The sequence below is a fragment of the Callorhinus ursinus genome, unplaced genomic scaffold (assembly GCF_003265705.2).
Source record: "Callorhinus ursinus isolate GAN/ISIS: 27379988/994484 unplaced genomic scaffold, GSC_fseal_2.0 scaffold12, whole genome shotgun sequence".
NCBI classification, from domain to species: Eukaryota; Metazoa; Chordata; class Mammalia; order Carnivora; family Otariidae; genus Callorhinus; species Callorhinus ursinus.
In genome coordinates, this window is record NW_027397074.1 from 33,502,983 (window position 1) to 33,517,581 (window position 14,599).

Sequence of the window (14,599 nt, forward strand, 5' to 3'; positions counted from 1 at the left end):
GAAACATTGCAACACCTGCTCAGCCACCTATCAAGTGCATGATAAATTGAGCTGCTCTTAGTCTCAACCTTGGTTTTCCTTCAACTTCATGTTAAGATGGCGCAAACTGAATTTTATCGGATTAGTGCACGTGAGCCATGCCGTGCTAGGAAATGACTCTCTGGATAGAAAATCTCCACTCCTAAAAATAGCTTACACAATAACAAGCAATGTTAAGACCACCCCCTCTGTTACTCAGTGCTACAGTTGTTACAGGTGTAAGGAGGACCGCTGATCACCATGTTTAGCACTTTTCTTTGGTGCAACCAGATTGCTGAAAAAACTATTAGCATTTTATTCTCTTTACTACTTTTCTGTATTAAGCCTCCAAAAACAAAATCAGAGAAAGAAAGAATAGGGAGAATGTTTTATTGCATTTGAGAGTTGTTCTTAATTCATAGCTATGTTGACTATAGCCCTCCTAAAAATTGGCATGAGTCTAATCTTCTCATTTCCTACAAAATGCCAGTATAACATAGCAACTAAATAGTATTTTTATTCCAATACTTTAGCTTGGCTTACTTTAGCTTATCTTAATAGCTGACCATGTATAATGAAACTAATAAAACCCGCTATGTAGGTTTTTAAAATATGGCTTATAGTTTTATAGTTTCTATATTTGCTTTAATATAAATCTCATCTTGCTGTGACATGAACATTTAGGATTCTGAATTCTTTTACTGGAAAGAAACCATACCTAAAACTGTTCATAAGGCAATTTTAACACCACATTTTAACACCACATTTTGATTTTATTATCTTTAATCTTAAATTGGGAAAGAAACCAATTATATTCAAATAGCTTGAGAAGCAAAGGTCAACTTGGAGTTTCTTCAAATCCCAGCTATCCATACTTGTCAAATACATGAGTAAAACACAGGCACCTGTTTCCACTAATGTCTTTGGTGCTTATTGCATGATAACCAATAACCTCAGAATCAAAATGCTGTGGGCTTTTATATGGCTTTAAAGAAGTAGATATTTGCAGGTTTCCCACCAGCTACCTAAATGGGGAAAGACATTAAGGGCAGATTAAAAGAAATGAAAATAGAGGCAACTGAGTGTCTCAGTCGTTTAAGCAGCAGCCTTCAGCTCGGGTCATGATCTCAGGGTCCTAGGATCGAGTCCTGCGTTGGGCTCCCTGCTCAGTGGGGAGCCTGCTTCTCCCTCTCCCTCTTCTTCTCCTTCCGCTGGTTCTCTCTTTCTCTCTCTCATGCTCACTCTCCCTCTCTCTCTCTCAAATAAATAAATAAATAAAATCTTAAAAGAAATGAAAATATCAATAAAATTTTTAATGTCTACTAGTGGTCCAAGTCAAACTGCTGGGTTTCTGTGATATTTGCTCTTCTCCCCTAAACAAGACAGAACTCCAGGTGCTGAGACCAGGCTGGGGGATGATGTCCCAGAGCCTGGGCCTAGCAGCTGAGGCATGTGTTAGGAAGAGTGAAGGAGAAAACCAAAAAGAAAGTCGGGTAGACTGTTTAAAAAATGGTAGTTCACCACAGTGGGTGAATCCACATATAAGGCAAAAGGACAGATTCCAGAGAAAAGTAAAAACTAAAAGTTTTTTTTTCTAAAGATTTATTTATGTATCTGAGAGAGAGAGAGGAGTGGGAAGGGCAGAGGGAGAGAGAGAAAATCTCAAGCAGACTTTGCGCAGAGCATGGAGTCTAACGCAGGGCTCGATCTCACAACCCTGAGATCATGACCCGAGCCAGAACCAAGGGTTAGATGCTTAACTGATTCTGCCACCCAGGCGCCCCCAAAATTAAAAGTTTTAAACTGGGGGATCGAAGGCTCAGGAAGCCAGGCTTTAAAGACATCTCTGATTCTGGGTAGGAGTGACACCAGGCATACCCCGAAAAGCAAATGCCAAGTGTTCTTTGTGCATGAAGCCTCAGAGAGGTACCAGAGGCCAGTGTGAGATCTGGAGATTGGTTGGGAATTGAGAAAACTGCAGAGTCAGAAGAATTTGTGAAGGCGAAAATCAGCAGTCAGCAGAGCATGCTGTGGAAGCCAGGTAGGCACCATTTACATAGAAAATAATAACTGGGGGCCACTGGCGTTGTGCCATGGAGTGTCCTGAGCTAAAGACATAAACTAAAACTGGGGCGCCTGGGTGGCTCAGTCAGTTAGCATTCCAACTCTTGATCTCAGCTCAGGTCTTGATCTCAGGGTCGTGAGTGCAAGCCCTGTGTTGGGCTCCACGCTGGGTGTGGAGCCTATTTAAAAAAAAAAAAAAAGAAAGGAAGGAAGGAAGAAACTAAAACCACTTTCTTAAGGAGACATCATAAGGAAAAATGCATTCCAGAAAGATTAAGTACCTAAATGTAAATGAATTGAAAAGTACTGAAAAAAAAAAAACTTTTATAATTCTGAGAAGGCCAGTCAAAGCTTTACATAAAACCCAGGGCCATAAAAATGAAATGTTGACAGATTTAAACTACATATAAATGAAAAGCATTATATGATGTAGGAACAAAATTAAAAGACATAATAGAAAGAAATCTTTGCAATATATACAATAGGCTCCCATTATATTAAAGTGTTTCTATAAATCAATTTGTAAACTCCAAATTAAAAAAGTGACAAAAGCTATGGACAGGGCATTTAGAGAAGGAAATAAAGGTGTTGTCTAATGATCAGCCTTACTAGTGAGTGAGTAAATGCAAAATAAAACAATGAGATATTATTTTCATCCTGCAGATACATAAAAGTTGAAAAGGTTAATAAAAGTTAATAATTAAGGGAGAAAAAGCACAACTTGTATATTATTGATAAGAGTGTAAACTAGTTCAACTTTCTTGGAAGACCACATGGCAATAGGGCAGCATCCATCAACATATAAAATGTGCAAATCATTCAACATAGCAATTAAATATGAAGTCTCTTTTACAGAAGTATTTGCACCTAAGAACAAAGATTTACATGTAAAACTGTTCATTGAAACATTTTGTGTAATAGAAAAAATAGTGAAAGTACTCTGGTCCTTCATAGAATATTAAGTTATGATACATTCATACAATATGAGCTGTTGTACTTGAGAATTATTCTATGATAAATTGAGTATAAAAAATACATCATGGAGAAATGTAATGCAGAGTACTAACAAAATTGGAACTGGGCATATGTACGTGTGTGAGTACACGTGTGTATGCACATAGGAGGCTGGAAACATACATACACAACTCTCAGTAGTGATACCTCTGATAAGAGGGATGAGAAAGGTCAAGAGAAGTTTCACTTTCTACTATTTTCCTGTTTATATTCATTATAAGCAAAAGGTGCACTTTGTAACTTAAAAAATGTAGGAGGGGCACCTGGCTGGCTCAGTTGAAAGAGCATGGGACTCTTGATTTGGGGTTGTGAGTTCAAGCCCTACAATGGGTGTAGAGATTACTTAAAAATAAATAAATAAATAAAATAGAAATTCTAAAAAAAAAAAAAAATGTGTAGGAAAAGAGTCTGGGGAGATCCAAAAGGGAATGGGAGCCTTGGGTGACCCATTTGTGAAGGGAACAATGCCATGAACTCCTCTCATAAGGCAGAGGCTGTGTGCTCCCTGCTGCTTGTGGATTGGCAGGACTCATATTGTGGGCTTCGGTGGCCCAACAGGTGCTGGTACATTCCATGTCTAGCCTGGCACTAGCCTTTGGAGAGGAATGAACAAAGCAATGACAGTCTCTGGAAGATACCATAAGAAATCCCGGCTTTGAGGACTAGCCTTTGAGCTCCCAAAGCTAGGGAAGATGGAGATTCTTGTGATCTAGGATTTGTTTATTCGATTTCTTTGAGGTTAATGCCAAGAATCCAAATGGTTTAAACTGCCCTAAATATTTCTCCTCATTCGGTGTGTTAGTCCATTTATAGATGTGTGTGTCTATCTGAAAAAAAAAAAAAAAAAAAAGATTGGTTTCTGCATGAGACTCAATATCTTAATTACAAAAATCCCCACTTGGATTCCACTGGTAACTTAATTGATTAAGCATTCTGTTCTCAGAGTTTTGAGATCTGTATTGAATTAAAGAATTTGCCTCAAAACCTAAGGCAAACCCAAGGCACTATATCTAACAGAAAAGTTCAGTTTGAGTTTAGGTATCAAGGCATTTTTGAAGGATTGAATTATTCATCTAAATAACCATTCAAAAAGCAGAGAGTTGTGCTCTAGACTTTTCCTTGATAGCATTGTTCCATTGTTTTTAAATGCTGAATAAACATTTGAAAAATACTGATTTAGAAATGTATTTTTTTTAGATTTTGCATTTGCGAATAATGTAGACAAGTAAGTATTTTTTTACCTTTACTTTTATTATCAAATTATTTCATGACTGTGTTGACTTTAATTATCTTCAATTCCCAAAATAGATTTTAATGAGTTAAAAAATGAATAACTTCAATAGAGCGGGAAAAAAATGCCGTCTTTCTGTGATAAATAAGCTCAAGCTATTTATTCATATTTGATATACTTATGTTTTTAATATTATTATTATAACCAGGAAAAAAATGAAAGGCTGATTCAATGCATAAAAAATAAAACCTAAGACTTACTAGCAAATTGCAAATGTTTAATATTCCTCCAAATATGTTCAGTGAGAGCAGTTATGTAGATTAACATTTTATATTTTCTGGAATTTATATTTTCAATAGCAAATACTTCATTAAACTATGGAAAACATTTTGAATTCATGAATATTGATAAACTTTAAAAATCATCATTCTTTTTAGATTTTGCACTTCGGTATTTTTTTCTTTGGATTCAGATTGAAAAATATTACCCCCAAGCACATTTATAAAATAATAGCAAAATGTAGAGAAATTTTAATATTCTAACAAAATGTTCTTAAGATACTAATAACGCATACGACATCTACAAATATTTTAATCATCTCATTTAACACTGGTTTCAAATCATAAACACATTCACGTGTGAGATCTAAATGGAATAGCCAATCCCAAATATGTTCAAAAACTGAATTTTAAAAAATAAACAATATATATGGTAAAACTAGCATTCCTTATTCTACAAGTCATTTGTGGGTAGAGGCCCAAAGTTATTTGTTAGCGGTAGGAGGCTAAAAATGGCATAGAAGGGGGGGGCGGAGCAAGATGGCGGAGGAGTAGGAGACCTGGATTTCGTCTGGTCTCAGGAATTCAGCTGAATAGGGATCAAACCATTCTGAACACCTACGAACTCAACAGGAGATCGAAGAGGAGAGTAGCAACAACTCTCTGAACAGAGAAGCGACCACTTACTGGAAGGTAGGACGTGCGGAGAAGTGAATCCGAGGCGATATTCAGGAGGATAGACGGCGGGGGAGGGGGCCTCCGTCAGCTGCTTCTGGCAAGTGATAGAGCCTCGGAGCACAAAATCGGACCTTTTAGAAGTCGGCTCCGCTGAGGGACGTCGCTGCAGTGGCTAAGAGGGGGGTGGAACCCTCGCGGGACAGGGTGGTCTCAGGACCCTCAGGGTCACAGAAAGACCGGGGGTGCCTGAGTGCGGCAGAGATCCCAGGGATTGGAGCGGGGAAGACGGCTGCAGAGACGGAGCCGAGGCGCGGGCTCTCAGCTCGGGGTTGCCATAAACTGTGATCCGCGGCCCAGTCAGGCCACTGCTCCTCCAGCAGGGACCCCGGGGAGGAGCGGCGCAGGAGTGCACCGCAGGGATCTGCTGGGTTTGGAGACTCCACACGGGGTCTGGTGCCAGAGATACAAGCGCTCGGTCACAGGCCAGGTGAGCGCGGAGAGCGGCCGGAGACTGGGGAGACGGGAGTGACTGACTGCTTTTCTCTGGGGGCGCACTCAGGAGCGGGTCCCCGAGTTCTCGGCTCCTCCGGGGCAGAGATTGGGAGGCCGCCATCTTCATTCTTATCCTCTAGAGGAGCACGGAAAGCTTGCAGCGAAAAAAAGCTCCTGAGAGCAAACCGGAGCAGCTTGCTTAGCCCGGACCGACAAGGGCGGGGCAATTCTGCCTCCGGCAAAGACAGTTGGGAACCACAGCAACAGGCCCTTCCCCCAGAAGATCTGCACGAACAGCCAGCAAGCCAAGACCAAGTTTACCGATCAATGAGAACGGGAGAAATCCACCACTAGGGGAATACTGCACATAGAATCCATGGCTTTTTAACCATGATTCTTTAGTCTTTTCAAAGTTAATTTTTTTCACTTTTTTTTTAAATTTTTCTTTTTCCCTTTTTCAACCAACATCTTATCAATCCCTTTTTTAAAAAACGTTTTTATTTTTCATTTTTAGAGTCATAGTCTATCCCTTCATAGTAGTTACCCTTATTTTTGGCATATATATATAAGTTGTTCTCTCTCTAAAATTTTGAGATACAGTTTCTTCTAAGAGATCAAAATATACCCTAAATCTCTAGTGTATGGCTTTGTTCTAGTCTCCTGCCTGATCACATTCTCTCCCCACCTTTTTTTCTTTCTTTTTTTTTAATCCTCTTCTTTCTTTTTTCAAACAACTTCTTACCAATTCCATTTATAAAATTTTTTATAATTTTCATCTTTACAGTCATATTCCATCCCTTCATCGATTCAACCCTTATTTTTATACATATATACATTTTTCTTTCTTTAAAATTTTGGGAGGCACTTTCTCCTAACAGACCAAAATACACCCAAAATCTAGTGCATGGCACTGATCTATGCACCAGCCTGATCATATTTGATCATATTCTGGTTTTGTTTTTATCTTTTTCTTTTTTTTTTCTCTTGCTTTTTTCTTTCTTTCCCTTTCTTTTTGCCTGGTTTCAGGTCTTTTCTGATTTGTTTAGAGTATATTTTCTGGGGACGTTGTTACCCTGTTAGCATTTTGTTCTCTCATTCATCTATTCTCTGGGCAAAATGACAAGATGGAAAAAATCACCTCAACAAAAAGAACAAGAGGTAGTACCGACTGCCAGGGACCTACTCAATATGGACATTAGTATGATGTTGGACCTAGAGTTCAGAATCATTTTTTTAAAGGTACTAGCTGGGCTTGAAAAAAGCATGGAAGTTATTAGAGAAACCTTTTCTGGAGAAATAAAAAAACTAAAATCTAACCAAGTCAAAATCAAAAAGGCTATTAATGAGGTGCAATCAAAAATGGGGGCACTAACTGCTAGGATAAATGAGGCAGAAGAGAGAATCGGCGATAGAGAAGACCAAATGATGGAAAATAAAGAAGCTGAGAAAAAGAGAGATAAACAACGACTGGATCACAAGGGCAGAATTCGAGAGATAAGCAATACCATAAGACGAAACAACATTAGAATAATTAGGATCCCAGAAGAAGAAGAAAGAGAGAGAGGGGCAGAAGGTATATTGGAGCAAATTATAACAGAGAACGTCCCTAATTTGGGGAAGGAAACAGGCATCAAAATCCAGGAGGCACAGAGAACCCCTCTCAAAATCAATAAAAATAGGTCAACACTCCGACATCTAATAGTAAAACTTGCGAGTCTCAGAGACAAAGAGACAATCCTGAAAGCAGCTCGGGAGAAGAGATATGTAACCTATAATGGTAGAAACATTAGATTGGCCACAGACCTATCCACAGAGACCTGGCAGGCCAGAAAGGACTGGCATGATATCCTCAGAGCACTAAATGAGAAAAATATGCAGCCAAGAATACTATATCCAGCTAGGCTGTCATTGAAAATAGAAGGAGAGATAAAAATCTTCTGGGACACAGAAAAACTAAAGGAATTTGCAAACACGAAACCAGCCCTACAAGAAATATTGAAAGGGGTCCTCTAAGCAAAGAGAGCCTAAAAGCAGCATAGACCAGAAATGAACAAAGACAACATACAGTAACAGTCACCTTACAGGCAATACAATGGCACTAAATTCATATCTTTCAAAATTTACCCTGAATGTAAATGGGCTAAATGCCCCAATCAAAAGACACAGGCTATCAGATTGGATTAAAAAACAAGACCCATCAATATGCTGTCTGCAAGAGACTCATTTTAGGCCCCAAGACACCCCCAGCTTGAAAGTGAGGGGGTGGAAAACCATTTACCATGATAATGGTAAAAGAAAGCTGGGGTGGCAATCCTTATATCAGACAAATTAGATTTTAAACCAAAGACTGTAATAAGAGATGAGGAAGGACACTATATCCTACTTAAAGGATCTAGCCAACAAGAAGATCTAACAATTGTAAATATCTATGCCCCTAACATGGGAGCAGCCAATTATATATGGCAATTAATAACAAAAGCAAAGAAACACATTGACAACAATACAATAATAGTGCGGGACTTTAACATCCCCCTCACTGAAATGGACAGGTCATCTAAGCAAAAGATCAACAAGGAAATAAAGACTTTAAATGACACACTGGACCAAATGGCCTTCACAGACATATTCAGAACACTCCATCCCAAAGCAATGGAATACACATTCTTCTCTAGTGCCCATGGAACATTCTCCAGAATAGATCACATCCTAGGTAACAAATCAGGTCTCAACTGGTACCAAAAGACTGGGATTATTCCCTGCATATTTTCAGACCACAATGCTTTGAAACTAGAACTCAATCACAAGAGGAAAGTCGGAAAGAACTCAAATACATGGAGGCTAAAGAGCATCCTATGAAAGAATGAATGGGTCAACCAGGAAATTAAAGAAGAATTAAAAAAAATTCATGGAAACCAATGAAAAAGAAAACACAACTGTTCAAAATCTTTGGGATGCAGCAAAGGCAGTCCTGAGAGGAAAGTATATAGCAATACAAGCCTTTCTCAAGAAACAAGAAAGGTCTCAAATACACAACCTAACCCTACACCTAAAGGAGCTAGAGAAAAAACAGCAAATAAAGCCTAAACCCAGCAGGAGAAGAGAAATAATAAAGATCAGAGCAGAAATCAATGAACTAGAAACCAAAAGAACAGTAGAACAGATCAACGAAACTAGGAGCTGGTTCTTAGAAAGAATTAACAAGATTGATAAACCCCTGGACAGACTTATCAAAAAGAAAAACATGATCCAAATCAACAAAATCATGAATGAAAGAGGAGAGATCACAACCAACAGCAAAGAAATACAAACAATTCTAAGAACATATTATGAGCAACTATATGCCAGCAAATTAGATAATCTGGAAGAAATGGGTGCATTCCTAGAGATGTATCAACTACCAAAACTGAACCAGGAAGAAAGAGAAAACCTGAACAGACCTATAACCACTAAGGAAATTGAAGCAGTCATCAAAAATCTCCCAACAAACAAAAGCCCAAGGTCAGATGGCTTCCCAGGGGAATTCTATCAGACATTTAAAGAAGAATTAATACCTATTCTCCTGAAAAATCTATAAAGAACTTATCAAACTCAACACCCAAAGAACATATAATCCAATCAAGAAATGGGCAGAAGACATGAACAGACATTTTTCCAAAGACATCCAAATGGCCAACAGACACATGAAAAAGTGCTCAACATCGCTCGGCATCAGAGAAATCCAAATCAAAACCTCAATGAGATACCACCTCACACCAGTCAGAATGGCTAAAATTAACAAGTCAGGAAACGACAGATGTTGGTGGGGATGCGGAGAAAGGGGAACCTTTCTGCACTGTTGGTGGGAATGCAAGCTGGTGCAGCCACTCTGGAAAACAGTATGGAGATTCCTCAAAAAGTTGAAAATAGAGCTACCATACGATCCAGCAATTGCAATACTGGGTATTTACCCCAAAGATACAAATGTAGGGATCCAAAAGGGTACGTGCACCCTGTTGTTTATAGCAGCAATGTCCACAATAGCGAAACTGTGGAAAGAGCCAAGATGTCCCTTGACAGATGGATAAAGAAGATGTGGTATATATATATATGATGGAATATTATGCAACCATCAAAAGGAATGAGATCTTGCCATTTTCAACGACATGGATGGAACTGGAGGGTGTTATGCTGAGTGAAATAAGTCAATCAGAGAAAGACATGTATCATATGACCTCAGTGATATGAGGAATTCTTAATTTCAGGAAACAAACTGAGGGTTGCTGGAGTGGGGGTGGGTTGGGAGGGATGGGGTGGCTGGATGATAGACATTGGGGACAGTATGTGCTATGGTGAGCGCTGTGAATTGTGCAAGACTGCTGAATCACAGATCTGTACCTCTGAAACAAATAATGCAACATATGTTAAAAAAAAAAAAAAAGATAGCAGGAGGGGAAGAATGAAGGGGGGGAAATCGGAGGGGGAGACAAACCATGAGAGACGATGGGACTCTGAAAAACAAACTGAGGGTTCTAGAGGGGGGGGTTGGGAGGATGGGTTAGCCTGGTGATGGGTATTAAAGAGGCCACGTTCTGCTTGGAGTGTTATGCATAAACAATGAATCATGGAACACTACATCAATAACTAATGGTGTAGTGTATGGTGATTAACATGACAATAAAAAATTTAAAAAAGATTCATTTGAAATAAAGGGAATGTCATTTCTGTAAAAAAAATAGCATAGAAAAATATGGCATTTGTTTGAATGAAAATTTCACTGTGGCTTAATGGATTATTTTTTCTGACGTAATTGCCATTTTTGCAGAACTGTGTTCGATGACCCAGAAGATGCTGTGTTGGTAAGGTCCATGAAGAGATCTGCTATGGCTATTACCTCCCTGAACTGGGACACAGTTCCAACACGAGAGGAAAAATACCTTGATGAGAAAGACAGAGAACCTGCTCAAATGCTCACAATTACACTAAGATAAACCCTAGTATTTCTAGAAATCCTAGTGAATTTCTGTTGTTTATTAAACTTCTCTGTGATTAAGCATGTTATATATTTCTTATATTATTTGAACCACGTAAACGTAAGCAGAAACACCAATAATATAATCCCTACACATTTTATGTTTTTGTTAAAGTAAAACATGTTTAGAGGAATGTACACAAATCATTAAGGGTTCAGCTCAACCAATTTTCCAAAAATGAACATGTTCATGTAACAGCAGTCTTGGATTGGGAGAGAGACGATTACCAGCACGTGAACGGCCTCTTCACTCCCGTTACCAGTCCTATTCCCTATTAGTAGCCACCCTTGAAGAGGAATCACTGTTATGAATTCTGAACCATAAATTAATCGTGTCTGTGTTTGAAAGGCATATAAGTGGACTCAGAGAAGTTGAATTATTTTGTGCCTGGCTTCTCTTAATATTATAAACTTCACTCATGTTGTTGCTAGAAGCGATAGCTCTATCATTCTCATTGCTGCACGGCATTCCATTGTATGATGATACCACATTTATCCAGCCTCTTGTCTTTCCATGTCACCTTTGAAGGCATTTGCCAGTTGCGGGTATGGGTTAATGATGTGAGCTTGGCCTCGCCGGAAGACAGAAGCTCAGGGGAAAGAGAAACCAGAAAAGCTTTTAGCAGTTGCCTGGTGCTGAGAGACAAAACGCCTTGCTGGTTTTCCCCGGCTGGGCTAAAGAGCTAGATCAAAAGCTTACAAAAAGCAGAGTGACGTCTCCTCCTGCTTAGACCACCACCACAGTGTAACACAGACAGGATAGAGACACACTGGACAAGTGGGGCTGAAATCAGCCAAGGGACGGAAGCCCTAGAGGGAACAGTGAACTGTCCCTGAGAATCTCTAACCTCCTTTCACCTGTGGGCACTTCCAATTCTATACAAAGCCAGGGTCTGAAAATTCAGGTATGATCCCTGATGGAGGTAAAGAACAGGCAGAGATTTGGGCATCAATGTGGATGAGTGGCTCAAGACAAAAATGATAGTGTGTGGCTTCCAAGATTTGGTCACAGAAAGGATCGGCATGTTCTCTTATTCTCTCTTCTGGATCGCTTATTCTGCAAGAAGCCAGCTACCATGTGGTGAGGACATTTAGGCACTCCTCTGGAGAGGCTCAGTGGGGAGGAACTGAGGCTACTTTCCAAAAAGCCAATGAGGGACTAAGGCCTGTTGCCACAACCATCTGAGGGAGCTGTCCTTGCCAGCAGATCCTCCAGATCTCATCAAACCTTCAGATGACTGAACTTCTGGCCAAAAGCTGCTCCACATCCTCCTGAGAAACCCCAAGCCAGAATCATCCAGTTAAGCTGCTCCTATATTTCTGGCCTACAGAAATTATATGAGATAATGCTTATTGATGCTTCACGCCGATACCTTTTGGGGTAATTTCTTACACAGCAATAGATAACTATTAGGATAACTCAGTGTAATCCATGGTGGTAGAAGTATTTGTGGTAGGTAAGGAGGCTTTGTGGAGTCTTGCAAAGTCTAAAAAAGTCACGGTACAGTCTCAAAAGGTTCTTGAATAAGGCCATACTACCTTCAGCAGAGAACTGATCATTGTTCAAAGAGCAGCTTCAGGCATGCTACTTCATCCACCCCAGTACTAAGAGCCTGACCAACAAACATCAAGTAACTTTGACCGACGTTACTCACCATGAGCTGAGTCCTATCGGCCCCATGAGGCAATAATGTTGGGTAGGCAGAGCAGTAAGCTATTTCATGATGGAAAAGGTGCATTTGGGATCAGATTTAAGCTGGCCCGTAAATTGCATAAGCAATATTAATTTTGAATTAGATTGCAGTAAATTGGATATTATAATCCCCAGGTTAACAACTAAAAGAATTGTAGAAGAATGTGTAGTCTGATATTCTATTTTTAATCCCACAATCACTGAAAAGGATGAAAAAGTATTCCAATTCCAAAAATATAGCTAGCAAATTTTAATTACTCTCCTTTTTAAAGAACTAATGGAAATAGGTCTCCTTTGTATGAAGAAAAAGATTTGCTTTAAAATGCACTCCTCAGTATTTAATATTCAGTAATGAAGGGCTACTGAATGGCTGTGATTTTGAAAATACTGTAATAAATACCATTTGGGGAGAAACACAAAATAGAAGACAGGGATCCTTACTTAAGTAACCTAAACTCTACCAAAATGCAACACACAATTGAGAGGGTGTTTTAAATTCTTTAAGCAACAGAGAATCATTCAAGCTGTTTCGAGTGAAAGTCGGTTTCAGTATCTATCAGGAGCTCTCATGACCAGGAAACCAAAAATACTATTTTATAGATCTATACAGGGTAGCAGCTAAAAGCTGGGGCTCTGGCATCAGACCTAGCTTAGCTCTTCACTTACTAGTTGTTACTTGGACGAGCTAGCTAAGCTCTCTAAGCTTTCATTTCCTCTTATTTAAAATGGTAATCATAATTCATAAAATTTCAAAGATTTAAGTTAGATAACGGATGTAAAGTGTTAGAGCGGCTTTCTCAAAGTTAGCACCTGACAGATGTCAGCTAATACTGTGATTCTTATCCCTCGAGCAGTTGTGCCCTTTAGGAACTATGCCTGATATCATAGACGGAAGGTTTGTGTCCCCACCCAAAAAATCGGTATATTTTAATCTAACCCTCAACATGATGGTATCTGGAGGTGGGGACTTTGGGACCTAGTTAGGTCATGAGAGTAGAGCCCTCACGAAGGGGATTAGTGTCTTTTTAAGAGGCCAGAGAGCTGGCTACCTTTTTTCCATCATGTGAGGACAGAGCAAGAAGACAGCCCTCTGTAGACAGGAAGAGGGTCTTCACCAAACACTTGGCTATGATCTCATCTAGCCTCCAGAATTATGAGAAATACATGTTTATTATTTAAGTCATGGTAGTCTATGGTAATTTGTTACATAGCAGCCCAAAGTAAGACACCTGGTGACACCTGGTGTATTAGTCAGGGTTCTCCAGAGAAACTGATCTAATAGGGCATATGCATAGAAGGAGAGTGACTTGAGAGAGTGATTTATTTTAAGGAATTGGGGGCTGGCAAATACAAAATTTGTAGGGCAGGCCAAGGCAGACTAGAAATTTAAGAATGAGTTGATGTTGCACTCTTGAGTCTGAAATCTGCAGGGCAGGCCAGGAGGCTGGCAGACCTCTGTTGGGATTTATTTTGATCTGTAATGTTGGTGTTTCCATGCTGTCAGTTTCTTCGGCATCGTGACTGGGATTCATGAGGCAAAACAAAACAAAAACAACAAAAAAACCAACCCTCAGAGAACAAACGAAATGTCATTGCCTGGATCCCGAGATCCTCAGCCAGTCTGCCTTCTTTCTCCATCTTACAGAGAATCTTCTTATGTTTGTTTGATATATAATGTCCAGGGATTTTAGTTTTACTTAGCAGAAGGAATAGAGAAAAGTATGTCTATTCTGCTTCCCAGAAGCAGGAGTGTTTAGATTCTTTTTTTAAGGATTTTATTTATTTGAGAGAGAGAGAGAGCACGAGCAGGGGGGAGGGGCAAAGGGAGAGGGAGAAGCAGGCTCCCCCTTGAGCAAGGTGCCTGACATGGGGCTCGATCCCAGAACCCTGGGATCATGACCTGAGCCTAAGGCAGATGGTTAACCGACTGAGCCACCCAGGCACCCCAAGAAAAGTTTCTTGATAGCATATTGAAAATAATTCAATAATTGAAAATAATTCAACATGGCTAAAACCAGAATGAATGGGATGACCACGTATTTTGATGGTATAATAATGGAAACACCTATTTGAGATTATGTATGACGAAGGAAGGGATTATAATCAGAACCAACCCCATTGTC

General features: G+C 39.5%; 1 protein-coding gene across 7 annotated transcripts in view; it reads left to right on the forward strand.

The window, feature by feature from the left end:
• The window catches only part of LRRC72 (leucine rich repeat containing 72), a 56,223-nt gene that overhangs the window by 33,861 nt on the left and 7,763 nt on the right, over nt 1–14,599 (forward strand). For 5 of the 7 annotated variants that reach the window (XM_025873287.2, XM_073898907.1, XM_073898909.1 and 2 more), the window contains 2 exons: nt 4,294–4,321; nt 10,577–10,812. The exons of 1 other annotated variant lie outside the window; for it this stretch is intronic. In XM_025873287.2, the coding sequence (XP_025729072.1) occupies nt 4,294–4,321; nt 10,577–10,742 (194 nt within the window). In that variant the 3' untranslated portion in view covers nt 10,743–10,812. Of the gene's footprint in view, nt 1–4,293; nt 4,322–10,576; nt 10,813–14,599 lie in introns of those variants that run through there. One more of the 7 variants, XM_025873291.2, reaches the window with a different exon arrangement.